Source organism: Amblyraja radiata, chromosome 8 (genome assembly GCF_010909765.2).
Source record: "Amblyraja radiata isolate CabotCenter1 chromosome 8, sAmbRad1.1.pri, whole genome shotgun sequence".
NCBI lineage: Eukaryota > Metazoa > Chordata > Chondrichthyes > Rajiformes > Rajidae > Amblyraja > Amblyraja radiata.
In genome coordinates, this window is record NC_045963.1 from 18,757,967 (window position 1) to 18,784,533 (window position 26,567).

Genomic DNA, 26,567 nt, shown 5'->3' on the forward strand with positions numbered 1-26,567 from the left:
ATCCACTCGCCAACCAGCAACATCGTTGCTTGCTTTTTAAGACAAGGTTCCGCGCCAACCAAACTTGAGTCCTCATGTCCCGCCCCTCGGCGCCTCTGATTCGTCGCATGACGACAACATTTCCCCTTACGCACACGAGGGGGCGCGGCGTCCCGCTCTCCGATTGGCGGAGCGCCCGTCGGTCAGAGCCCGTCCCCGTTTCCGCCCAGTGGGGTTGGTTGGTCGGTCGGTCGGTCGGTCCGTTCCGATCGACGCGAGCGGAGAGTGTTGTGGAGCGAGAGCGCGAGGGAGGGAGGGAGGCGGCGGCAGTTGGTGGCCACCCTTTTATTTTGTTTTTTAAATATATATATTTTTGTACTCACTCTCTCTCTCTCTCTCTGTGATCTCGATTGACCTTCAGAGGATTGGGGTCGGTTGGAAGGGCAAAAGGAAAGCAGAATATCACCGCGTTCCCGCGGCACAGCGAGGGCGGGAGGTGGCAGTGGCTGCGCCCATTGATGCACAGGCGGACGGGCGGGCAGCGAGAGAGCGAGTGAGCGGGGAATGACAGCCTGCTAGCCCGCTCCGTGCAGATCGGCGGCGGGGGGCGGTCGGCAGCCACTCCCAGGGGAGGAGGCCGCGGGCGGGGGGGGGCTGGCGAGGGAGCTCCGGCCCTGGCCGCCGACGTTAACTTCTTGCACATTGCAGCTCGCACTCTGCTTTATTATTTTCCCTCCCTCCTGCGGGGGGTCACTTGTTTCGTTGGACTTGGTTCCCACACGCACGGCCAATCGCCTCCTCCACCTACACCCCCCCCCCTCCTTCATCCTCGCCGCTGCCGGTGGCTGGCTGGTCGGTCTGTCTTTAGAAGAAGATGTCGGCAGCAACGGCCGTGGTGACAGCGGCGGAAAAAGTGGATGGGTTCACCAGGAAATCCGTGCGGAAGGCGGCCAGGCAGAAGCGATCGCAGGGATCGTCACAATTCAGGAGTCGAGGCAGCCCGATTGAGATCCAGCTTCTTCCGCCCCTCAAAGGTACAGAGGTTCTGGGACTAACCGTGTACGTTGAAAATATGTATATGTATCTAGGTTCAAAGAACACACCTATGTCGCCCTTCGAAGATCAAACACTTGCCCCCCCCTCCCAATCTAACCCTGTAATGCCATCCTCCCCCACTCATTCATTTGTAAAAATAGTAAGAAGCGGAGAGCGTGCCTCATGCTGGAGCCTCTAGGACATCAGATACACCTGGCATCGCACTAGTCATTTGACGTATTTTTCTCCAATATAGGTCTATTAAGGTGGACCAACCTGAGTATTATTAACATTTGACATAAAGAAATGTTAGGACAGTGATCAAAATTGTGCCTCTATGAGGTGGGCCTTAAGGAACATCTTGCTGCAGGTAAAAGAAGAGGCAACCAGGCTTGGGGTGTGAATTCCAGAGGTTAAGGTTGTGGTTTCCAATCAATTTCATTAGCATGACCCAGTTGAAACATTGGGATTTTTTTGGTGACCTCAAGATGCTGCAGACATCATGTAATAAGCATCATGTAATAATACGGTTTCGGCCGGAAACGTTGCCTATTTCCTTCGCTCCATAGATGCTGCTGCACCCGCTGAGTTTCTCCAGCATTTTTGTGTACCATGTAATAAGTATATTTTGCTATGCAGCAGAAACAAGGAACTCTGCAAATGCTGGCTTACAAAAAAAGGCACTAAATGCTGGAGGCCATGCAGCATCTCTGGAGAACATGGATCGATGGGTTGGGACCATTCAGACTGATTGGGGTGGGTGGGGAGGACAGACAGGACAAAGCTTGGCCATTTTACTAATCCTGACCAAGTGCTTTTGCCCCAGATCATTGGCTTTGGGCCTTAAAGGTTAAAGCTCTGGCTGATAGAGATGGAACTGCTAAAATTGGATTTGAGGGTCTACATTTTAAGGTTAGAAGAAATTACAAAGGTACGGAGGGATTAGAAAACAACAGATGGAATTCTAAAATGGGAATTTAACTGGGAGCTAGTGTAGATTGGGGAGTGCAGAAAAAAGATTTAAGGGTTCCATTGGAATAATCAAATATAGTGGGAACTGGTATGTGGATGACAGAGTCTTCGCAGTGGATGAGCCAAGCCTGTAAATAGTAATATGGAATCAGAAGTTATTCTTGAAATTAAAATTACCACTGTTGTTGCAGTCTGAACACTCTCAGATGTTTGCCAAAGAGATGGTTGGAATTGGTGGTATTATTCGGTAGGTGCGACCCAGTACAATCAGGAAATTTTCACTAAAGTAGATATGGATTTTGGTGAAGCAGTCTGACAATCTAATATAAGTGTAGGCTCCAGAGAAGTGTTGATAAGATAGATACATGTCCTTGGTGCTTTAAGCACATGTGGAAATTGCTGTTATGTTTGCTAACACGTTCGAATATCACTACCTTAATTGGTACACGTGACAATAAAAGACCTTTGAAACCTTTAACATGTGGATAAGTAATGGGAAGTGTCCAAAGCTCTTGAAGAACAACATTTCCAGTAATACAGGACTGGAAAGAGAAGACACTGCATGTTACTTTTATTTTGTTTATGACGATGGATTAAAACAAAACCTAGCTATTGGGGAGGTATTGGAAAAGGCTATTTGTGGCCGTGTAGTAGAAGTAGAAAACCATACAAATTAAGAGTTAGGGCAGTTAATTCGCAAATTATCTTTGAATGTATTGCAATATGGAAATTCTGTTCCTTTTGAATTCTTTGATATATGCAGAATTCAAATGTTACTGCTCCATACTGGATGCATTTCGTACCATCTACGAGTGTGCACTACAATAGTTATCGGTATTGGTTTATTATTGTCACGGGTATCAAGATACTGTGAAAACTTTGCATGCGATCCAGTCAAATCATATTATTTTAATTGCCAAAGCTTTCTATATCAGCACATAGAATTAAATTACATGGGATCCTCACAACCCTGTTATGTTTACCACTGAGAATGTCACCTACTGCAGAAGCCACTGAACGCAAGTTTTTTTGCAAGGAACCCTTATTCTGCCTGGGATAAATGTGGCCATTTTCTCGATCATTGCTGGTCCAAATGTTGAAATTCCTTAACCTAGCAGGATTATGAGAGAGCCTTTATTTCACGGATTCAAAATATGTCAGATGTGTCACCGATAGTTGTGTATGGATTGAGAGAATGGATTTAATGGTTCCAATTTAAGTGGTGAATTTGACAATGATCTTTCCATCCCATAAGTGAATTATATATCGAACAATACAGCACAGTAACAGGTGTTCCGCCCACAATCTTAACATGATGCCAAATTAAACTAATCTCCTTTGCCTGTAAGTGATCCATATCTAAATTCCCTTCATATCCATGTACCTATCTATAAGCCTCTTAAATACCACTATTGTATCTACATCCACCACCAACACTGGCAGCACGTTCCAGGTACCCACCATTCTGTATTTTTTTTAAAAGAACAAAATTGCCCTGCACAACCTTTACATTTTGCCCCTCTCATCTTAAAGCTATGACATTTCCTCCCTGGGGAAATGATTCTGACTATCCTATTTATGTGTCTCATTATTTTATGTATTTCTGTCAAATCACCCCTTAGAAAAAAAGTTGCACTTTGAGATCTATAATTGCTTTAACCTTCACCAAACCCAGATGATTGATGTTCAAAATAACTTACCATATCAATGCAGAATTGTCATTGTGATTTAACTACTTACCACTCAACACTAATATGCCTACAAATTGGGCTTCAGGTATTTTTTACTGTGTTCTATTTAGTACTAACACCCAATTGGAAGTCACAAAAATTGTGGCAGAATTGGGACATTTAAGATACCATAATGTAGCTTACACCCTTTCAGAGAAGTTAAAATCTGACGTGTGCGCTTTGAAGCTGCTCTTTGTTGGTCTGCAAGAGCAATGACAATCATATCCTGACCCATGGAAAATAGCCAGTGTGTTTAAAGGATCTCTGCATGAGAGCCTTGGGTACATGGTGGGCAAATTGAATTTGTGCTTAGATGAAATGTAGCAGGATGTGACCAGTTTATTTTCCTAATGTGAGTGACTTCTATTGGAAATTGATGCAGGCATTTCAAGACCAATATGAGTTTGCTTTTTATGAGCAATATGGATCCAAGTCATTCATAGATATGCAGTAATATCTGTTCCAGAACAGATTTAATTCCAGAAATATCGCATTCAGCTAGAAAAGTGCAAATATTTAGGTGTTTACCTCTCATTCACCAAGAATACATAGGAGTTAAGATTTCAGCTTACGCTTGTTCAGAAAAAGTTTAGATACCTCATCTTTCCCCCTTCCTGACCAGCCACTGATCATGTTGAAAATCAAAAAACCTTCTTTTCTGAAGGCTTAACGAAAAATGAAGTCCCTGGATTTCACCCAAGAAGATTCAGATATTAAAAATATTAACTGGTTTTAAATTAATAGAAAAATAATCTAACAGTGTGAAACAATTATAAAGCATTTTGTAAGATTGAGATTTAAGTAATGGCGTTGCTTCATTTTAGAAAGCAATCTATTAAAATAATATTTGTCCTAATATGTGCATGGGAGCAGTGCAGAAATTTGTTTGGCATTGTTCAGTGCGGTGAATAGAATTCAAAGCAATTTGATGCGAACTTGCTTACAGAAAGGTTCATAACTGCATTATTTTACTGCAGCGAACGTTGATAACTTGCTCTAGTGAAGTATTAAGTGATTTCAGAGTGGCTATTACAAATGTATTGCCATGGTATAAAAACAATATTTCTGGATGGTTTTGCTGTGTAGAATTTTGATTGTTTTATTGCCATTGCTTTTGATGTCCAACAGACATTTTGATAACTTTTTGATATCTTATTTTGCATGTTTAGTACAGTTTCCTGCATTTTATACAAATACCTGGTGATGGTGTCTTGAGAATAATTATCTTATATTAATTAATTAACTTCCTCTTCATGTTGTAATTTCAACGTACACAAATATTAAATGTTAATTAATTTTATATTCCCTTTGGAGTGATGAGAAAATTGTTGGCACACACACACACACACACATCTCCTTTCATATTTTTACTGCCATTTGACATTGGTCTCCTCTAGTACCTTGAAATATTCATCACATTGCTACATTTGCTGGTAATTTTAATGTTTTTCATTCACTGTTTGAGGCTCTGGTATCCAACTACAAAAAGGTTTACTTTTGTGTTAATTTAGTGAGACTAAGTGAATTGTGGATATATAGTAAACTATTTGAAGTTACAAAAGAGTACATTGTTTAAATCGCTTGGAATACACCAAAGTCAGAAAATCTTGGTAATCAAATCTAATACTTGAGAGATATATTGGAAATTTGTAATCATCTGTGATTGCCTCATAAGTTTGCAGGAAGAGTAATTCATATTGGGGATTATGTACATTTATCTGCGTTATGCATATATTAAAAAAATGCCTTTTCATGTAGAAAATTATGAGGGTCCTGCATTTAACATTTGGGAAATGTGAATATTTTTTTAAGTTCTTTCTCTGCTTTGTAAAGTTCAGAACATTGGCAGATTATGTAACATTTTGGCATGTTATTCTTTGTTGGGGATGCTCAGTATTTTGCTTTCTAAAATGAAGAAAGCCCAAAGTTTTTTTGTGCATTCATTTATTGAATACAAGCCTTGAAGAAGATGTGATTCATTTAATGGTAATTATCAGCTGTATTATGCAGTTGGGATTTCTACTCTGGCTACCAAGAAAAAAATGACTGTCCTTCTGAATTCTTTAAAGGTACAAACTTATTCATTTTTCCATTGCTGTGCAATGTGATGATATCACACTCTGATGCTTTTCATTTGGTGCAAAATTGCTTTTTGCCCTTTGTGATCTACTCACCAGCAGCATGTCAACTCCACCTTTCTCTTTCTCCCTTACTTTCTTCCGGGTGTGCCTCTCTCAATCTCTTCCCTTCGTAAACTGCAAAAAACGTATAGCAGAAATTCACCTGAAATTTTTATTTTCTTGCTGGTCAATAGTATTGGTCAGCTAGAAATTTGATTAGAAAAGATTTCCAGTACAAAGCTTGGCATTGGTTTATGAACTCTGTTAAATGTGCATAACTTGGTAAGATCTGCAGCATTCTGCAATCACAGATTGATCCCAAATAGTTAAATTAAGACGCAACGATCCAGCTTTTAGTGTAAAAGACGTTCACAGAATTTGATTAGTGTCCATTGCCTTCGTAAATAATTGCCCACTGTCCATTTAAATAAAAGATTTAGTGCTATTATCACCCCCTACTGGATCTACATGGTACAATGAATCCAGTTCTAACTGCTATGGTATTACTGATCTATTCTTGAAATTCCATAACCAATTCCTGATTTATCCACTCTGTGAGGCATTCCTAATTTAAATAGGTTATTTAGTTCCGCCTTGGTAAGATATATGATTACGGGTGCTGCCTTATATTTGGATAGAGTCGATGTCATGGTTTCAAATGTTTTTGTTGTTTATAAGATTTTGGATAAAATAGTCATTTTTTAGCTAGTTTTTGCAGTTTGCTTACAGATTGGTGTATAAATATAGTCAGCCGTTTTAATGGGATGTGGCTTTATTGTATGCAACTCTCCAAACATTTTACCCCCTACATAGGGACATACACTTTAATCAAATTGACATAAATGGATGTCAATTTTTTTTAATGGGAATTGTTCTGACTTTTTTGTGGCGGCAGGGAAAGGGGAATTCAATTTTATTTAAAAAATCAAGAAATTAAGAGGACCTGGATGAGTGATGATGGCAAACATCAGTATAATTATTGTTTAGACTAAATAGACAGATATGCATTTAACAACCATACTATAAAAATATATTAGATTACTGTTAGAATTTCTTCTTCATATTGCTAGCTTGAATAAATGTGATTTATTGTGGGTGCTGTGTTACAATGTATTGGCAAATTCTCTGGTAGAACTTATTCTCTGGTAGAAATTACCTTTTTTTTAAGTAATACAAAAAATAGTCAGCCTAAGAAAGTGGCAAACCAATTTAAGATGACATTGTCATATGTGATGTTTGGTTAACGGAAATGCTGTCATTAGCAAACGGGTATCCTGGCATTAACTCTTTATGAAACTTGGTTCTATATATGCTTTACTGAAACAACATACTGTAAGCACACAGAACAATCTAACAGCTCATTTGGCTGTTTGATTCAAGAATATTTTAGTTTTTCAAAATTTCTGCTTGAATGAAATCATCAATGTAAATTTAAACGATTATATTCCTATATGTTTGAAGTTACTTTGAAGAATGGTTTTGCGGTATATCCATGACGTGCTTTTGAGGTAATTCTGTTAAAGCACTGTGATGGTGTGTTCTTGATGAAATTGTTGCCTATTGTTATAGTAATTATGATATAAAATGAAGGGAATGTGTATTTTTTTTTGCAGAATTTCTGTTTTTGAAATAATATATTCCAGTCAAAAGATATAATTTTGGGAATAGTAATTTTCCTTTTTTTTAACATACTTTCTGTAGCTAATATAGTGACAAGTCTGATATGTTCCTTGACACGTCCTGGTCTAGGTATAGGAAGAAGGTTGTGTGAATTAAGTGTGGAGCTGTGTGCTGTAAAAAGATACTGACAGTAAATGGAGGTGGCGTTGTAAAATGTTCATGATCTTCATTATTTTCAAGGCAATTTAATTGTCTATGATGTTTAAAATTGAAATGATCTTATGCGGTTCTTGTAAATGAATTACTTTTTTGCTCTTTTTACAGAAACATTTATAGAGTATTTTTTAGCTATTCATTTGGCAAACTTTTTGACAATGAGCAATGTTATTGGTCACCCTGCTATTTAAATTAGTAATTTTCTCCCCAAGTGATTTTGGTTCACTGGTATCACTAAATTTATTGCCCTGATCCTGTTTTATCATTTCTTGAAACATCAACATTTACCCCCACCAATCCATGCGAAATGGCTGAAAACTTATCTTTCCCTTTCTATTATCAACTTATGTCCCACGAAACATTGAATTATCTCTACATCAAATACTTTCCTCTGGCTTAAATGTGATGGTCTATTGGTCCATCACTGTCCCTGTGCTATTGGTAGCTGAGACCATGTGTTCTCAGGTTCCCCCCTTTAATCTGTATGTTGGTATGTTTTTCTACCTCAATTCCTTTTAAGAAGTTCTTTAAAACCTACCACTTTGCCAAGCTTTTGCTCTCATCTTGTGTGATATCTTCTGACATATTTGTGTCACAATTTGCTGGAGAAACATCTATGATATGCTTTTTAGCTATTTTACTAAAGTTTGGGACTTATTAAAGGTGATAGAGAAATGCATGTTGGTATTTAGTGCTGTTGGAAGTTGGCGTTCTTGTTCCATGATCCGTGCTCATAATTTTTTCCGTGTGCCACATCGATCTTTATTTCGAGCAAATGGTTCCCTATTCCTGTTTTTTAAAATATTCCTTTACTAACCTTCATATGTGACCCTTTGTATGTAGGAAATCTCAGATAGAATCATATGGCACAGAAATGAGTCCTTCGGCCCAACTTGTCCACGCTGACCAAAATGCCTTTTCTAAGCAACTCATTTGGTGGCGTTTGGCCCATATCTCTCCATATCTTTCCTATCCATGTACCTGTCCAAATCTTTTTTTAAATTTTGTGATTTATTGTACCTGTCTCAACCATTTCCTCTGATAGCTGGTTCTGTATACACATGTGTAAAAGATTGGACCTCGGATTCCTATTAAATCATTCCCCTTTCACCTTAAAGCTATGCCTAGTTCTTCATTCCTCTATCCTGAAAAAAAAACTTTAGCGATCACCCTGTCTATTCTCCTCAGATTTTATACACTTGCGTGAAATCACTCCTCACTCTTCTGCACTCTAAGGAATAAAGTCCAAGCCTGCCGAACCTCAGGTCTTGGAAACATTCTCGTAAATCTTCTCTGTACACTTTACAGCTTAATGGCCTCCTTCTTATAGGCAAGTAACCAGAAACTAAACATAATACTTCAAGTGTTGCCTCACCATTGGTTTATAACATAATGTCCTAACTTATATACTCAATTCCCTGACTGATGAACGCTAGCATGCCAGACACTTCACCACCCTATTCACCTGTAACACCAGTATCAGGGAAATTTTGAAAAGTTCCAGCCTATGATTTTGTGAGCTATTTGCTAAGACCCCCAAGATGTAGATATCTCTTAAATATAAAACACTTAACTTGTGTATCAAACACACTACTCCTGCCAGATCTTGTAACAAAACATTTATCTGTAATAAATTGCATCTGCCAACATCAATTCCATATGTATTCTCATTCCTAATTTGATACCATTTACAAATCTGGACACAGGACCAATCTCTTCTTTCATTTAAGGGCAGTGCAGTGGTGCAGCTGATAGAGTTGCTGCCACACAGAGATCCGGATTTGATTTATATGTGGAATTTGCACATTCTCTCTGAGACCACGTGGTTTCCTTCGGATGCTCCTCTATCCTCCACATCCCAAATATGTGCTGGCTTGTAGATGAATTGGCCTCAGTAAATTGCCCAAGTATGTAAGGAGTGGATGCATTAATGGAATAATATAGAACTTGTATGGATGGTAGGCCTGGACTTGGTGGGCCGAAGCACCTGTTTCCATGCTGTATCTCTAAACTAAACTAAAATCATTTTTTTCTAAAACTTAACTGCTCTGCATATTGTTACATTGCATTGGTAATAGCTTGTGCACTTGGACACTTCATTGTCTAGTGGTTATCTTTTTGTGAATCAATTTTAATTACTTTCATTTGTTCCTGTTTTGTTCAGTTCTGTTGCTTGTATCTGAACAAAGCTTGAAATTTTCAGACATTTCAAGCATTAAAATATAATGAAAAATAAAATAAAAATTGAAGTTTCTGGGAGCCTACTTGTGGAGCCCCATGACAGATTGGTTGGCTAAGCACAGTTACAATGGCATCTATAAATTTGCCTCGGTCATCACTGTGGTTGGTCAAATTACTGGTGGTAACGAGTCCTTACACAGGAGAGAGATAGAACACATGATTGAGTGGTACCGCAACTACAAACTCAATGTCAACAAGACTCAGAAATTAATTGACTTCAGAAAGGGGAAATCGGGAGACCACGCAACAGCATTCATTGGTGGGTTGGCGGTGTAAAAACTTAGCAGCTTCAAATTCCTGGGCGTTTGCATTTCAGATGACCTAACCCGGGCTTACAAATAGATGTAATTGCAAAGAAGACAAGCCAGTGCCTTAGAGCAATTCAACATGGCACCAAATAAAGCCAAATGACTATTTGAAGCCAGCTAAATGCAATAAATCTGGCACATTAGAAAACTATGAATGTTTCTTTTAAATTGTTTTTAACTAATTATGTACATTTTGTGTTGATTCCTACTCTAGTCCAGATTTATTGTTCTTTTTCAAATACTTTTGATATTTCAATAGCATTTCAGCCATGTGACATATAGTGGAGAAGAAAATTACTTGTTAGCAATTGGTAGCTTTTCTTGTGTTTCCTCTTTTTGTCAGTGACTTGATTGTCCCAAGCAGATTAAATGAACACTCAATTCATATTGGTAGCACATTTTTTTACTCTTATATTCACAATAGTTATCAGGAGCATAGATTTATACTTTAAATGTTTTACAATAATATTTGCAGTGAGCAAGAATTTAAATTTCAAAACTTTTTGCTGATGGAGAGGAACACAAGAAACATAAGAGCAAGAGTAGGCTCTCAGGATAGTGAGACCAGTGTGGTATATATTGATATGCTTGGACAGTTTGAGATCAAGGAGGAAATGCTGTAGGGTGTTTTGAAAAGTATTAAGGTGGTAAATCCCTAGGGCCGGAAGGGATCTATCCCAGCTAATTAAAAGAGGTAAGGATTTGCAAGATCTTTGTATCCTTTGAAGATCAATGAAGATTTTTATATCCTTTCCAGCCAAAGATGAGATACTGGTAGACTGGAGGGTAGCCAATGCTACTCCCTTGTTTAAGTGGAAGTAAAGAAGTAAAGGAAATTATAGGTCAGTGAGCCTCACATCAGATAGAATATACTCACGTTCGTAAGAGAATTGAATCATTAGGGATGGTCAGCATGGCATTGTCCGCATCAGGTCATGATGTCTAATTTGATTTTAGTTTTTGAGCAGGTGGTGAAGGTGATTGATGAGGGTAGTTGGGCTGTAAATGTTGTCTACATGGACTACAGTAAGGCATTTGATATAGTCCATCATGGTAGGCTAATCCAGAAGATTAAGATGCATGGGATGAATTGATAGTTTGGATTCAGAACTGGCCTATTCATAGAGGGTGTATTACCCTAGCTGGAAATCTGTGAACGGTGAAGTTCTGCAGGGATCTGTGCTGAGACCTGTGTTGGTTGTGATATACATACATATATATATATATACATATATATACATATATACATACATACATATATACATACATACATACAAACACACATATATATATATATATATATATATATATATATATATATATATATATATATATATATATATATATATATATATATATATATATATATATATATATAAATAAATATGACTTGGATGCAAATGTGTTTAAGAAGGAACTGCAGATGCTGGAAAATCGAAGGTAGACAAAAATGCTGGAGAAACTCAGCGGGTGAGGCAGCATCTATGGAGCAAAGGAAATAGGCAATGTTTCGGGTCGAGACCTTCAGACTGATGTGAGGGTGGGGGAAAGAAGAAAGGAAGAGCTGGAGACAGTGGGCTGAAAGAGAGCTGAGAAGGGGAGGAGAAAGCAGGGAATACCTGAATTTAGAGAAGTCAATGTTCATACCGCTGGGGTGCAAACTGCCCAAGCGAAATATGAGGTGCTGCTCCTCCAATTTACGGTGGTCCTCACTTTGGCCATGGAGGAGGCCCAGGACTGAAAGGTCGGATTCGGAATGGGAGGGGGAGTTGAGGTGCTGAGCCACTGGGAGATCAGGTTGGTTATTGCGAACCGAGTGGAGGTGTTGGGCGAAGCGATCGCAAAGCCTACGCTTGGTCTCACCGATGTAGAGCAGCTGACACCTAGCGCAGCGGATGCAATATATGAGGTTGGAGGAGGTGCAGGTGAACCTCTGCCGCACCTGGAAAGACTGCTTGGGTCCTTGGATGGAGTCGAGGGGGGAGGTAAAGTGACAAGTGTAGCATTTCCTGCGGTTGCAATGGAAAGTGCCAGGAAATGGGGTGGTTTGGGTGGGAAGGAACAAATTGACCAGGGAGTTGCGGAGGGAGTGGTCTCTGCTGAAAAGGAAGATGTGGCCAGTGGTGGGGTCCCGTTGGAGGTGGCGAAAATGTTGGAGGATTATTTGTTGTATGTGACGGCTGGTATGCAAATGTGAATGGATTGGTAAGTAAATTTGCAGACAACACCAAACTTACTGGAGTTGCAGACAGTGAAGAAGGTTGGCAAAGGAGATAATTAGTTAATTAAGGAAATAATTATGTTAATTAGAGAAATGGCAAACAGAGTTGAATCCAAGCAAGTGTGAGGTGGTGCACTTTGGTGGGTCCAATATAAGGGGGAAGTATACAGTTAATAGCAAGACCCTTTATGACAGGGGTCGGCAACCTTGTTCTGCCTAGGGGCCAGGACGCATGTCTGTGAGCGGATGGCGGCCACATCTATCATATGTACACATGGATCCCGCCCCGGATGGCAGGCATCAAATCACGTGTTCACATAGATCCCGCCCTTTTGCGGATGTTACCGGAGCACTGGCCTCTAGTTATGGGCGCTCACCAACATGGCGTACCTACGGACCATTGCCTTGGCTCTGTCCTGAAGACGGTGGCTCAAATACTCACACTCACTCATCCCCGGCCTATTGACAACCCTGATCCCGACAATGAAGCCCAGACACAGAAGGTGCGCAGCCGTGCTGGCGGTTTTGCGCAGGATGCGGTACAGCCAGAGCTTGGCGCTGCTCGGCGGCTCTGCCATTGCGGCCAAAGGTGATCTTTGATTGCGGCCGCCAGCGCAGGCCTCCTTGCGTCACCGTGCCTGGGCGCCGCGGCCTCAGGCCGGGAGGTACCGGAGATGACAGAAGTCTGCGGGCTGGATAATTACTGGAAAAATGTACACCTGAGGCCAGATGATTTCGGGTTATGGGCCGCATTAGTGCCGACCCCTGCTTTAAGACATTGATGTGCCTAGGGGTGCAAGTCCATAGCTCCCTGAAAGTGGCAACACAAGTAGAGAGAGTGGTAAAGAAGGCATATGGTGTGCTTGCATTCATTGGTTGGAGTATTGAGTATCGTCAGGAACTCATGTTACAGCCTTGTAAACCTTTGGTTAGGTTGCATTTGGTGTATAGTGTGCAGTGTGGTCACTCCATTATAGGAATGTTATGGATACATTGGAGAGGGTGCAGAAGAGGTTAACCAGAATGCTGCCTGGTTTAGAGGGTTTTAGCTGGAAGGAGAGGTTGACCAAACTTGGATTATTTGCTCTTGAGTGTCAGAGATAGAGGGAAGACTTGTAACAAGTTTATACAATTATGAGGGGAGAAAAAGAGGTTGCTTGGGGGAAGGGAAGTAGGTTAGAGGTTGCCTAAAATTGGAGAATTCAATGTTCATACCATTGGGTTGTAAGCCACCCAAGTGAAACATTAGATGCTGTTCCTCCAGTCTGCTTGTAGCCTCACTGGCAATGGAGGAGGGCCAGGACAGAAAGGTCAGTATGGGAAGGGAAGTTAAAATGTTCAGCAGCTATAGATCCAGCAGCCTTCGTGGACTGTGTGTGAGAGTTCAGTAAAATGGTCGCTAAGGCTATGCTTGGCCTTGCCTATGCACAGGAAGTCACTTCGGGAACACTGGATGCGGTAGAGGAGTTGCATGTGAACCTCTGTCTCACCTGGAACTACTGCTGGGGTCACTGGATGGAGGCGAGGGAGGAGGTATAGGGACAGGTGTTGCATCTCCTATGGTTGCCGGGGAAAGTACCTGGGATGGGGGTGGTTTGGTTAGGAAGGGATGAGTAAATCGAGGAGTTGCGGACCAAGCATTCTGTGCGGATGGCGGCAAACAGAGAGGATGGGAAGATGTGACTGGTAGTGGGATCACATTAGAGGTGATGAAAATGTCAGCAGATGATGTGTTGGATGTGGAGTTTGGTGGGGTGAAGGTGAGGATCAGGCAAATTCTATCCTTGTTCTGTTTGGGGGAAGTAGGGAGCAAGAGTAGGACTATTGGACAGAGAGGAGATGCAGTTGAGGGATCCATCTATAACAGAAGGGGGGAAACCATGTTTACTCGAGAAGGTGGTCAAGAAAGGAAAGTCTCGTCTTGGGACTAGATGCAGCAGAGGTAGAGGAATTGAGGGTAGGGGAATAGCGTCTTTGCAAGAGGCAGGATGGGTGGAAATGTCATCCAGGTAACTGTGGGAGTCATTTGGTTTATAGTAGATGTCAGTCGATAGTCTGTCCCGTGTGATGCAAACAGAGAGATCAAGAAAGGGAAGAAAGGTGTTAGAAATGGTCTAGGTGAATTTGAGGGCAGGGTGAAAGCTAGTGTGACTTCAATGGTCGACACGTTCTACATGGGTGGAGGAGGTAGCCATGCTAGTAAACAATTGAGGGCCAAGAACTATTTGTGGGGGTAATCCACAAGTGACGTCATTCCAGCCTGAAAAATATCCATTATTTCAATTCCTTGTTTTCAATATCACAGCCGGTTTTCTATCCAGGATGGAGAAAGTAAAGAGAAGAATGAAATGAAATGTTAGTGATTTTGTGTAGTGACATCACTCCTTCATTATCCTAAGGCTAAGATGGCAGTAATTCTCATCAGTATTGCAAGAAGAACAGGATGAGCTTAGAGACTTGTCAGTGGGAACAAGAAAAATTGTTATAGTTAGAAACAGCAAAATACAATTCTTCGACATTTCACATATAACCATATAACCATATAACAATTACAGCACGGAAACAGGCCATCTCGGCCCTTCTAGTCCGTGCCGAACACGTACTCTCCCCTAGTCCCATCTACCTGCACTCAGACCATAACCCTCCATTCCTTTCCCGTCCATATAACTATCCAATTTATTTTAAATGATAAAATCGAACCTGCCTCCACCACCTTCACTGGAAGCTCATTCCACACAGCTACCACTCTGAGTAAAGAAGTTCCCCCTCACGTTACCCCTAAACTTCTGTCCCTTAATTCTCAAGTCATGTCCTCTTGTTTGAATCTTCCCTACCCTCAGTGGGAAAAGCTTGTAGTTATTTTTATTCTGTCCCTTGAGATTATATGGTTGTCAATCAAGTTTGACATTTTTTGAACTAACTTATTAACAGATGAGGCAGTAAGCACATAATTATGCACTCCACTTGTCAGAATCTGGTTATTTAAATTACCAAATTGTTAGTTGCTTTATCTCCATTAAAACACTTTTAAATCTGCTCTTTGTTTAAAAAATGCATAAAGGTTTACAAGGAAAAACAATGCACTGATGTGTCAGTAAATCTTGTGAGAGATTCTCGTGAGGCAAAAAAGATTCAGAACTGGTGTTTACGTTGCTACACTGAGTTTACGTTGCTTCACCTTCCTTATCTACCATCTCATGCCATAAAAATGAGGTAATCTGGTGAAGAATTAACAATGTACCATCATCACATTTTAAGATATGTAATCAAAATACATTTATTGCACAAAAACTGATATTGATTAATTGGCTCAAACTGATATTGTGAACCATGGTAGTGCAGGGTCACAGATGATGTGAGTGAAAAATTACTAAAATACTAGAAAATCTTGCACAAAAACTGCTTATGTGTTCCTGACTTTTGGGGTATTCTGATATAAGAGGTTAATCCAGCATACAGGAGAGTTCAGCTCTGTAACAGCAAATGTAGGTTTAATCTGACACCAAGTGTGAAGGGTTTTGCATGAGGCAGCACAGATGGGAAACATTTCAAAAGAAAATTGTAAACATTGATGCACTAAAGATTAATGATCTTTCATTGACATAGCTACTTATGTAATGCTTAATACTTTTGTTCTCTGGGAGTCAAATGTGTAATTTGCCATACTTGAAAGTAAGTTGCTAAAAAAATGATAATCCTCTCCATGCATTGAGATCTATATTTCCATGCTACTTTTTGGAACAAAACAAGTTTAGTATCTGTTCTAAGATATTTGCCTTTATCTTTCATTGAAGGAAGAATAGCGTGGCATACATAGAATCTCATAATTTACAATGTAGACTAAATGGGAGATGTAATAAGAAAGGAAGTGCCCAATTGAGGTAGAATCATAGGGAGTAGTAGGAATCTTGGTGTACGTGCAAGGTACCCTGAAGATTGCAGTAATGTTAAGTAAGATGAAAAAAGCTTTGGGGACTGAACATGGAACAGCACTGTAAAGGAACAACCCATTTTGGCCCTAGGATTCACAAATTCACAATTAACAGCCATTGAATAACAAATTGTATAGAAATTGTATAGAACTTTACAAGCAGCTAAATCAGTTACCAGTATGAAACTTCAAATTAATTGACTAACAGTTCTAATCATTTTGTGGCCTTATAAGCACAGAGGACTGAAATACACCAGCCACGTGGTAAATAGCTGCAATAACAACATTTGCATTACTCCTTTTCTTGAATAAAATGCCCCAAGGTCATTTGGAGCACTATCAAACAAAACAGATATCAAACTGTGGCAATTTTGGATTGAATGACCAAAAGTTAGATGGAAGAGGTAATTTAAAAAAAAAAACATTCTTGAAAGCGGAAGCCAGTGCAGAGGCGGTGGTTTAGTGAGGAAAATTCAGAGCTTGTCACCTTGGCCACCAAAGACCTTTGCTCAGAGGCCAGCTTCTTTATGTGCAGTAATAACTCAGTGATTCTATGTGAACTGAGATGGATTTTGTGGAGGCTGTTAGCTTAAAAAATAAACCTGCTGCCATGTTCAGCGGCAGGCAGAAGATAAAATTACGTGGTGAACTTTTGTAGCTTTGGCGGCAGAAACATGTCCTGTGTAGGTGAGGTCTGCTATATAATTTTACTGGGTTGTACGCAAAACAAGGCATTTTGCTGTATCTTAGGTACATGTGACAATAAGGTATCATTGAATCAATGAATTTAGACCAAATAATGCATGTCGACCAATTTGAATTTCTGGGCTAGTCCCAATTGTCTACATTTGATCTATAATACCTCCAAACCTCTCCTATGCCTACATCTGTCCAAATGTCTTTTGAAAGTCATTATCATATTTGCTTCTATAGCTTTCTCTGGCAGCTCGTTGCAGATATGGACTACACTCTGAGTGAAAGAGTTGCATTTGAGGACCCTCTTAAATATCTTCCTTCTCATGTTAAACTCATGCCCTTTAGTTTTAGAGTTCTCTACACTAGGAAAATGACTTCTTCCTATGCATTGAACTGAGTGTAGTCATCTACTTTTTCAACCACATGGTGCTGACCACCCAGGTGTGGTCTCACCAATGAACCCAAATGGACATTCAATCCATTTTGGTTAAAGATGCATTGCTGGACCTTATCTAGAAATGTTGAGGTCATGGGTCATTAATTTATTATAGGCCAGTCAGCCTAACATCAATGGAAGATATTAAGTTAATTATTAAAAATATATATTCTGAGCGCTAATTGACTATAAATAATTCTTGAAGTTTCATATTCTTCAAGAAGAATCTGCATGGATATGAATAAAAGGCTAGTCAGAACTAACTTGATTTGATTTTATTTTAAAAAAAGGATCAATAAAGGTAAATAAATAATTTGTAGCCGATTGGCCAGGTTAAAAAAGTAAAATTTTATAAGATCGAAGAGAAAATGGAAAGTTGGCTCGTTGGCATGATGCAAAGGATAATAGTTGACAGATATTGATTCCAGTAAGATTTGCTTGCAAATACAAATACAATGCTCTTGTTATTAATAACATATGCAAATAATTTTGACCTGAATGTAGAAGCTAAAAATGCTTTGGGCTTATATATGGAAGCCACGTTTAAGAAGTCTGCAAATTTTACTAAAATTGATTACATGGTTAATAATGGAGAAGAAAGCTAAAGACTGCAGGAGGGTATAAATTAATTGGTTATGTGAAAATTGGCAGAGTTTAGCCCAGAAAAGTGAGAGGAAACGCACTTGGAGATTCAAACAAGTCATGTAAATGCCCCATAAATGTTTGGATATTGATTTGCATTGGAACTGTATAGAGTGCATGTCAATGAATCCAAGGTGCTGGGTTTTATTGGACATCGTTCATGCAACATCTTGCAGGAAATATGTGATACTGATAGCATTGTCAAGATGCAGGGGAGATTTATGAGGGTGCTGCCAAGAATGGTAAATTTCATTAATGTTGAAATTGGTTAAGCTGGTGTATCCTTGTAACTGAGATGTAGAGGAGATGCGAGATGAATTAAATTAGGAAAGACCTCCATCAAGGTAATTGTGATTGGGATTTTCTTTCCATCCAAATAATCGTGAGCACCTGCCACTGATTGACAGTGTGGTGGAGACAAAACCCGCATGAAGAATGCCTGAGTGGAGACTTGATGTGCTCTCGCCTTCAATGGTGTCTGAAAAGTGGCTTTAGTCCAAATGGCTCTGTGTTTGGCCAATATTGGCCCAAGTGACTGGTTTGTCCAGCACATTTCTGATTTCATTGAGTGATGAGTACAATATCAGGACCTGGAAGAAGAAACCCGAGTGACAGTTGTATGTGGATTTCTTGTTTAGCGACGAGTTGAAACAGATGAAAATGCAGCTTGGTGATGCTCGTAGCAACAACAGTGGTTAGAAATATTTTTTGGAGATTGATCCAGCTCCTACATTAGTGTACTGGAGAATGAGCAATTTATGGACCAGAGATTGACCCAGTAGAAGGTTAGAGAAGTTGCTTAGGCAGTTAGTGGAAGAGCAATCAAGATATTAAAGAAACCAGGTAAGGAACAAACACAGAAACTGACAGTTAATGTGACAACGCATCCATTGCTCTGGACAAGCAATACAGAATCCACAAGCAGAAGTAAGCATCAGGGTTAGAGTAAACCAACGGAAGTAATCGTGGAAGTCAGGAGGACATTGGATAGACAAACCTTGTGATACTGTGCATATTTGATCACGGCTGATAGACCTCTAATTAATATTTGAACTTCCTCACAAGCATCAACTGATTTTTCACCAATCGGAAGTGCAATGTCACTGTAACCATAGTGAGGCTGCTACTGTACTATATGTCTTATAGCCAGTATATTTATGCTAACATACGATTTTTTTTAATGGAGTAGAGGTTATTTGCTCCCTTCTCAGTTGTCTTGACTTTGGAGAGAGAAGAAGGGAAATAAAGTTGCACGTTGGTGATGGTGATGATTATTAAGATTTTTTTCAAGGTTGCATTTACTTAAAGGTTTTTTTCTGAAATATTGGAATGTAAAGTATAAAGTCAGCTTTCAAATTGAGGATCACTAATCAATTGACACAATTCAACAGCACATTGCATGTTTTGGACATGCAGTTATACTAAAGCAAGGGAACTATATCATAGGAGGATGAGATAACAAAAGTTTGTTAATTAGATGCAGCCCATTTTTTGGGCAAGATCTTATTAAAGGCCTTGCGAAAGTACATATGGACAATATCCACTACCTCGCCCTCATCAATCCTCTTGGTGATCTCTACAAAAGATGATCAGATTTTAGTTTAGTTTACAGTTACAGCGTGGAACTTTCGGCCCACCTAGTCTGCGCCGGCCAGCGACCACCCACGCACTCGTTCTAAACCACACACTAGGGACAATTTACAGAAGCCAATTAACCTACAACCTGTACATCTTTGGAATGTGGGGGAAAACTCGGAGAAAACTCACGCGGTCACAGACAGCACCCGTAGTCAGGATCGAACCCAGGCCTCTGGCGCTGTAAGGCAGTAACTCTATCGCTGCGCCACTGTGCTGCCCGAAATTGATTAGTGAGATAGGATTTCCCATGAACAAATCCATGCTAGCGATCTCTAATCAGTCTCTGCCTATCCAAATGCTAGTAGATCCTGCCCCTCAGAATCTCTTCCAACAACCTTCCCACCACTGAAGTTTCTTGGCTTGCTGCCTTTCTTAAGTAACAGTACAATGTTAGCCACATTTCCAGTTGTCCGGAAATTCACCTGTGGATAAAGATGTTACAAATATTTCCAAAAGAGCCTCTGCAATGTCTTCCCTAGCTTCCCGTAAGGTCATAGAATACACTTGTTCAGGTCATGGGGACTTCTCAACCTTAATGTGATTTTAAACTGCCAATATCTCCTCTTTGGTGATTGGCTGATGTAGGTGGCTGAATCTTTGTTCCATATGAGAGTGGAGCTTCTTGAATTACTTGAGTGGTATTATTTTGAACTTGTTTGTTGCGAGATAGAGTTAATCATTAGCTGGAATGAATTCAAAATATCAGCAGTGTCTGCAGAATTGAAAGCAACTTAATTACCTGGACTTCAACTTGTCATGCGAAACTTTATACTGCATTTTAATTGCATGCAATCAGTTAAGTTAACAAACTAGTAACCAAGAGACTGGAGCTAACAATGCAGAGGCTGTTAATAGTTTCTCATGCACCTTTTCTTCTAAGTTTGGCCCAAGTCCATCTAAGTAAGCAAAAAGGTCACAGTGAAATAAAAAATAAGAACCTTTAAAAAAAAAAGTTTATTTAAAAACTGGTAATAAAAGAATATAGATACAAATCCTGTCAATAGTATGCTAGATGTTGTATGACATTACTGCAGGCATGATGTGAAATACAGGCACCTCGTGTTTTACATGGGTGTTAAACGTGCTTGAAAAGCAGCATGTGAATCAAAAAGCCAGTAAATCCGACAGGTGCCAGGCACCACACGGGACTACACTGCCATACGGTGGCAGACATAAATTAGAGCGTGTTATTTCCAAAAATAGGAGTGCGTAAATTAAACTGCAGCAGCAATTAGACAAGCGCGATATTATAAAAAACGCGTAAATCAAGCATGTGTAGAAGCCGAGGTGTCTGGACTACGAACTATATTAGGGGACCTGTGACAATTGATTGACTCAAGCTTTCCTTTCCCTTGTATCATGTCCATTTCTCTGACAGATACAGGAATATTTGATGTCCATTAACACAGCAATGATGCTTTGATGGAGAAAGGTTTGGATTTATCAGCAGTCTCAAATTTCAGTTTCCCTCCCTACATTGACATATGGAAATGCCTATTGAGGAAAAAACTCTGATGCAAGATGCACTGGTGTATTATAGTTGTCGATACAGTGACTTGTACCTTGGGTGGGATTGTCACACAGTAAGGGTCCAGAAGAAAAACATGTTTACACAAACAAGACTTGAGGATTACCTTTCCAGCTCATCCAAATTTGGAAATGACAAAGTTCCTCTGAGCATACTAAGCCTTGCGAAGTCAATACGCACAAGCATTAGGTGACTCATGTATATATTGTCAACAGGACATAGTCATGCTTACAGACGGCAGCCAACGTGCCAGATTCATCCATCACGAGTACGTCCTGGTGGTGGCACAGAGCTACAGTGCCCTCCATAATGTTTGGGACAAAGACCCACCATTTATCTATTTGTCTCTGTACTCCATAATTTGAGATTTGTAATAGAAAAAATCACATGTGGTTAAAGTGCACAATGTCAGATTTTATTAAAGGGTATTTGTATACATTTTGGTTTCACCATGTAGAAATTACAGATTTCTTTCTATTACAAATCTATTTTCTATCTCAAATTGTGGAGTACAGAGGCAAATAGATAAATGGTGGGTCTTTGTCCCAAACATTATGGAGAGCACAGTGTAATGTTGGATGAGAAAATCTCTTGTCATCCTCAACATTAACTCCAGACCCTATGAAGTCTCGTGGCATTGTCAGTACTGGCAATTAGGAAAGCTCCCCCTGATATCAGCTACTGTTTTTCCTCGAATAAATGCATAAGTGCTCTCCATGTTGGACAACAAAAGGAAGAAGCGCAATTGAGTAGCAAGAGCACAAAATATATTTTAGGTGGGGAACGTCAGTGTGTGTCAGCACAAGCAACTGGATACGACCACCACTGACCAAGCTAGTTGATGCCAAACTGGGTCTGTGGCAGCAATGAGTGAATAAACATGAGATACTCTTTAAGTGACTCCTGTTCTTACAGTCTGAAGAAGGGTCTCGACCCGAAACGTCACCCAATCTTTTTCTCCGGAGATGCTGCCTGTCCCGCATTTTGTGTCTACCTTCGATTTAAACTAGCATCTGCAGTTCTTTCTTACACCTGTTCTTAACATTCTACCTGTAATAGATACATCTCTGCATTAGAATTGGGTTTTTTTTAAGTGGTGTCTGACTTTAAAGCACCAATTTAGATAATTGCAAAAACGGGTATTTGAAGATCATTGCTTCAGACCTGGTGTTGTCACAACCTATTGGGTAGCAGTGATCATTGCCCCCCGCTATACTTCCTTATTCTGTCCTCTGCCAGGGGGGTGGCTTAGCAGAGAGACAGAAGAATAGTGTAAACGATCTACTCTGTAAAAAAACTCACAATGACTCCTATGAATCTTTGGCCCATGACTGCTCAAGGATGAAGGAGGGATGTGATTGAGAACCTTGAGTCCATGCAACGGGAGTGAACACAAGCCTTGCAATAAGCGGCTGAAGGAATGCTGTACCTCTCAAACTACGTATGCTCCACCCAGTCAGCCATTACCTACCCTCAGGCTATTAAACACTACAACCTCCAAATAAACTCGGACCTACTGTAACTTGGGGCATTGTTTTACCTTTGCACTATTCGTGTTTGTTTGTTATGTTTGTTTTTATTATTTTTTTATGGTGTTTTCCGAGTCCTATGTTTACATATAGGACAGTTGTGCTGCTGCATAAGAATTGCATTGTTCCTTTTCAAGAATATGACAATAAAAGACTCTTGGCCTCTTGTGTAGAAGAGTCTGATTCCCACATAAAGACAAAATGCTGGAGTAACTCAGTGGGTCAGGCAGCATCCCTGGAGAGCATAGATAGGTGATGTTTCAGGACGGGACCCTTTTTAGAGGTCCATGTTCTCCAGGGATGCTGCCTGACCCGCTGAGTTACTCCAGCATTTTATGTGCTTCCTTGGTAAACTAGCATCTGCCATTCCTTGTTTCTACAATCTGATTCCCAGCTTGGCCTCATTAACCACGAGAACCACAAAATGAGTGGAACTAAGGAGATTATAATTTGAAAATGTTGTATGTTCTTGGACATGAATGGGTCAAAATATTAAACAAACATTCTGTTGAGTATTTGGGACAGCTGGTGGATATAGTTGGAGTCATACAATAAGTTCAGTTTGGAAACCTCTGCTATTGACTGTTACGTCAAAAGCTGGACTTTTGGCTTCTTAATCATCTTGTGAATTCCTGCAAGTTGTCAACCTAGAAATAGATACCAATGAGTCATATTGTAACTTGCTATCATCAGTGAACCGGGTTCAATGACTTGTGCCCAACAGATGCTATGCAAGAAGTTTGGTGTTCCTTATTCTCTTAGCGACAATGTTACAGAGAGAAAAAATTGTAGATCAAAACATCATTACATCACATCAATAGCTTTACTGTTAACTATTCTGCTACCTAAAACCTTGTAAAGCTGTAACAGTTTGTGATGATTTAACTTTCATAAATTAAATTTTATTCTGCCCATCAGTTATTATTTCTACAAATTATTATTTCTAAATGCCTTGGTACCGCTTTAATAATAGATCCATAATTTTCCCCACTGCTGATACCAGCTATCTGGATCCTTGGTTTGTCTCTCCCAACTTTCTTAAATTTCTTGAATTTCATAATTTTTTTTAACCTTTTCTGTGCTTGGAAGCTATTCAGAATCTGGACTTTTTGAATGATGGTAACCAATGCATATTTTCTCTCCATAGCTGCATCCTTCAAACTCTTAGATTGTATGTCATCAGGTTCTAGGGATTTATTGTTTTATCAACCCTGTTCATTTTAAACATACTGCTATTTTTAATTAATACTAATTGTATATTTGTTTTGGGGATACGGTTTCCTTCTATCCATCCCGTCTGCCATTCTCACTATTCTGTAAATCCCATTTAAATATTCACAATATCTCTAGCCATATCTCATACCTATCCCCCAAACCCCGTTGGTGTTGTCACATTTTTCCTGTTGTTTGGTTAATTTGTTGCACTTATTGCATAGTAAACTGGACTCTGTCTTTGTACCAGACTGATTCCTGGGATGTCAGGACTTTAAAATGAAGAAAGACTGGACAGACTCGGCTTGTACTCGCTAGAATTTAGAAGATTGAGGGGGGGATCTTATAGAAACTTACAAAATTCTTAAGGGGTTGGACAGGCTAGATGCAGGAAGATTGTTCCCGATGTTGGGGAAGTCCAGAACAAGGGGTCACAGTTTAAGGATAAGGGGGAAATCTTTTAGGACCGAGTTGAGAAAAACATTTTTCACACAGAGTGGTGAATCTCTGGAATTTTCTGCCACGGAAGGTAGTTGAGGCCAGTTCATTGGCTATATTTAAGAGGGAGTTAGATGTGGCCCTTGTGGCTAAAGGGATCAGGGGGTATGGAGAGAAGGCAGGTACAGGATACTGAGTTGGATGATCAGCCATGATCATATTGAATGGCGGTGCAGGCTTGAAGGGCCGAATGGCCTACTCCTGCACCTATTTTCTATGTTTGTACTGTTATGTGATCTGCTTCATAAGGAGGATACAAGATAACATGCTGACTGCCCTTGTCACGTGTATGGATGCTGGATTTTCCCCTTGTGCTTTTGAATAATGGTGTGTCATATTTCTTTCTCAATGTTATGTTACAACCATAAAAGGCTGGTTACTCTGCACGTGGAGTATTGTTTACAGTTTTGGTTGTCACAGTACAGGAATTATGTGGTTGTGCTGGAAAGAGTGCAAAAGTGATTCACTAGGGTGTTGCCTCAAGTTGGGTAAAAGTGAGTTGTGTTTAAAAGTTTCATGATCCTGTGGGAGAATAAATTCATCCACACCTCTATCTGAAATATTTGACCCTTATTCTGAAGCTATGCACCCTATGTTAGATAGTCCCACGAGGAGAACCATCCTTTCAGCATCCATGCTGCCAATGCCCTTTAAGATACTGTACATGAAGTAGGGTACCCTTTTTTAAATTCTATATTCCAATGAATATGGACTCGACCTTCCTTTATAGTGAATCTTTACATTCCAGAAATTGGCATCATGAACTTATCTGGACTATTTCCAATGTAGGCACATCCTTCTATAAGTGTGGAGATGAAAACCACACTCCATGTGTTGCAAGAGTATAAATACTCCAAGTACACTAACTTCTGCCTTGTAAAGTTGTCACTTGTAGCGAAGGCCATGTTCCATCAGCCACCCTAATTTTTAACTTGCATGCTAAAGCAAATCTATGTTTCATGTACTTCAATGTTCCTTTTGTTTTGCATTGTTTTGACCTCAAACCGTCTAAATATATATATTTTTAATTATTCTTTCCAAAGTGGATAACTTGCATGCATCCCATCAGTCTACCTCTTTCCAACTCTCTTAATCTCTTTACATCCATTTGCGTGATAACCTACTTTATTGTGTGATTGGCTTTTTGGCTACAATATTTGGTTCCTTCATCCAAGTCATTTTAAGTAGTTGAAGTCCAAGCACTGAAACCTGTTTAAGCCATCCACTTACTGATTGCCAATCCAAAATTACCCATTTATCCCAATTTTGTTTTCTGTTTGTTATCCATGCCCCCTATCATAAGTTCTAGGAGCAGAATTAGGCCATTCAGCCCATCGTCTACTCCGTCATTCAATCATAGCTGATCTATCTTTCCCTCTCAGCCCCATTCTCCTGCCTTCTCCCCCATAACCCCTGACCCCCTTACTAATCTGCAAACCTGGTCACTAAGCCTTCAATTCCCTCATCCAAATCATTGATAGACATCGTGAAGCGTAGCGATCCCAGCACCGACCCCTGAGGAACACCACTAGTCACTGCCAGCCAACCAGAAAAAGCATTCTTTATTGCCATATTTTGCTTTCTACCATTCAGTCAAACTGCTATTCATGCTGATACTATGGGCTCTCATCTTTTTTAGTAGCCTCACCAGCGGCACCATATCAAAGGTATTGCCAATACATGCCAATGTAATACCTTCAACCCCACAAATTATTTTGTGTAACCCTTTAATGGAATTAAATGGTTACTTGTATTTATTTTTGCCTACAAATTAGAGAGATTACATTGAGATGACCACAAAAGACAATATTCACCCTTCCCAATTGATATTATTTCTGATTTTTTTCCCCCCAATATGAATGATACTGAACATATCCATTCTTAACATCAAAAAACCTATTCCAGTCATTTGGTTGAAAGACACATTTAACGATATTTTAGTGCCAAAATAAACACCTTTCATTTGAAACTTGGAAAATATCGTATGCATTGCAGAAATAGTTCAAAGGAAATAT

The 26,567-nt window shown here is 39.8% G+C and overlaps 1 protein-coding gene across 2 annotated transcripts in view; it reads left to right on the plus strand.

Annotated features, from left to right (window-relative positions):
• The first annotated feature begins 322 nt into the window (after positions 1-322).
• The window catches only part of ppp2r5a (protein phosphatase 2 regulatory subunit B'alpha), a 106,658-nt gene continuing 80,413 nt past the window's right edge, over positions 323-26,567 (plus strand). For both annotated transcript variants that reach the window (XM_033025306.1, XM_033025307.1), the window contains exon 1: positions 323-1,013. In XM_033025306.1, the coding sequence (XP_032881197.1) occupies positions 854-1,013 (160 nt within the window). In that variant the 5' untranslated portion in view covers positions 323-853. The remainder of the gene's footprint in view (positions 1,014-26,567) is intronic.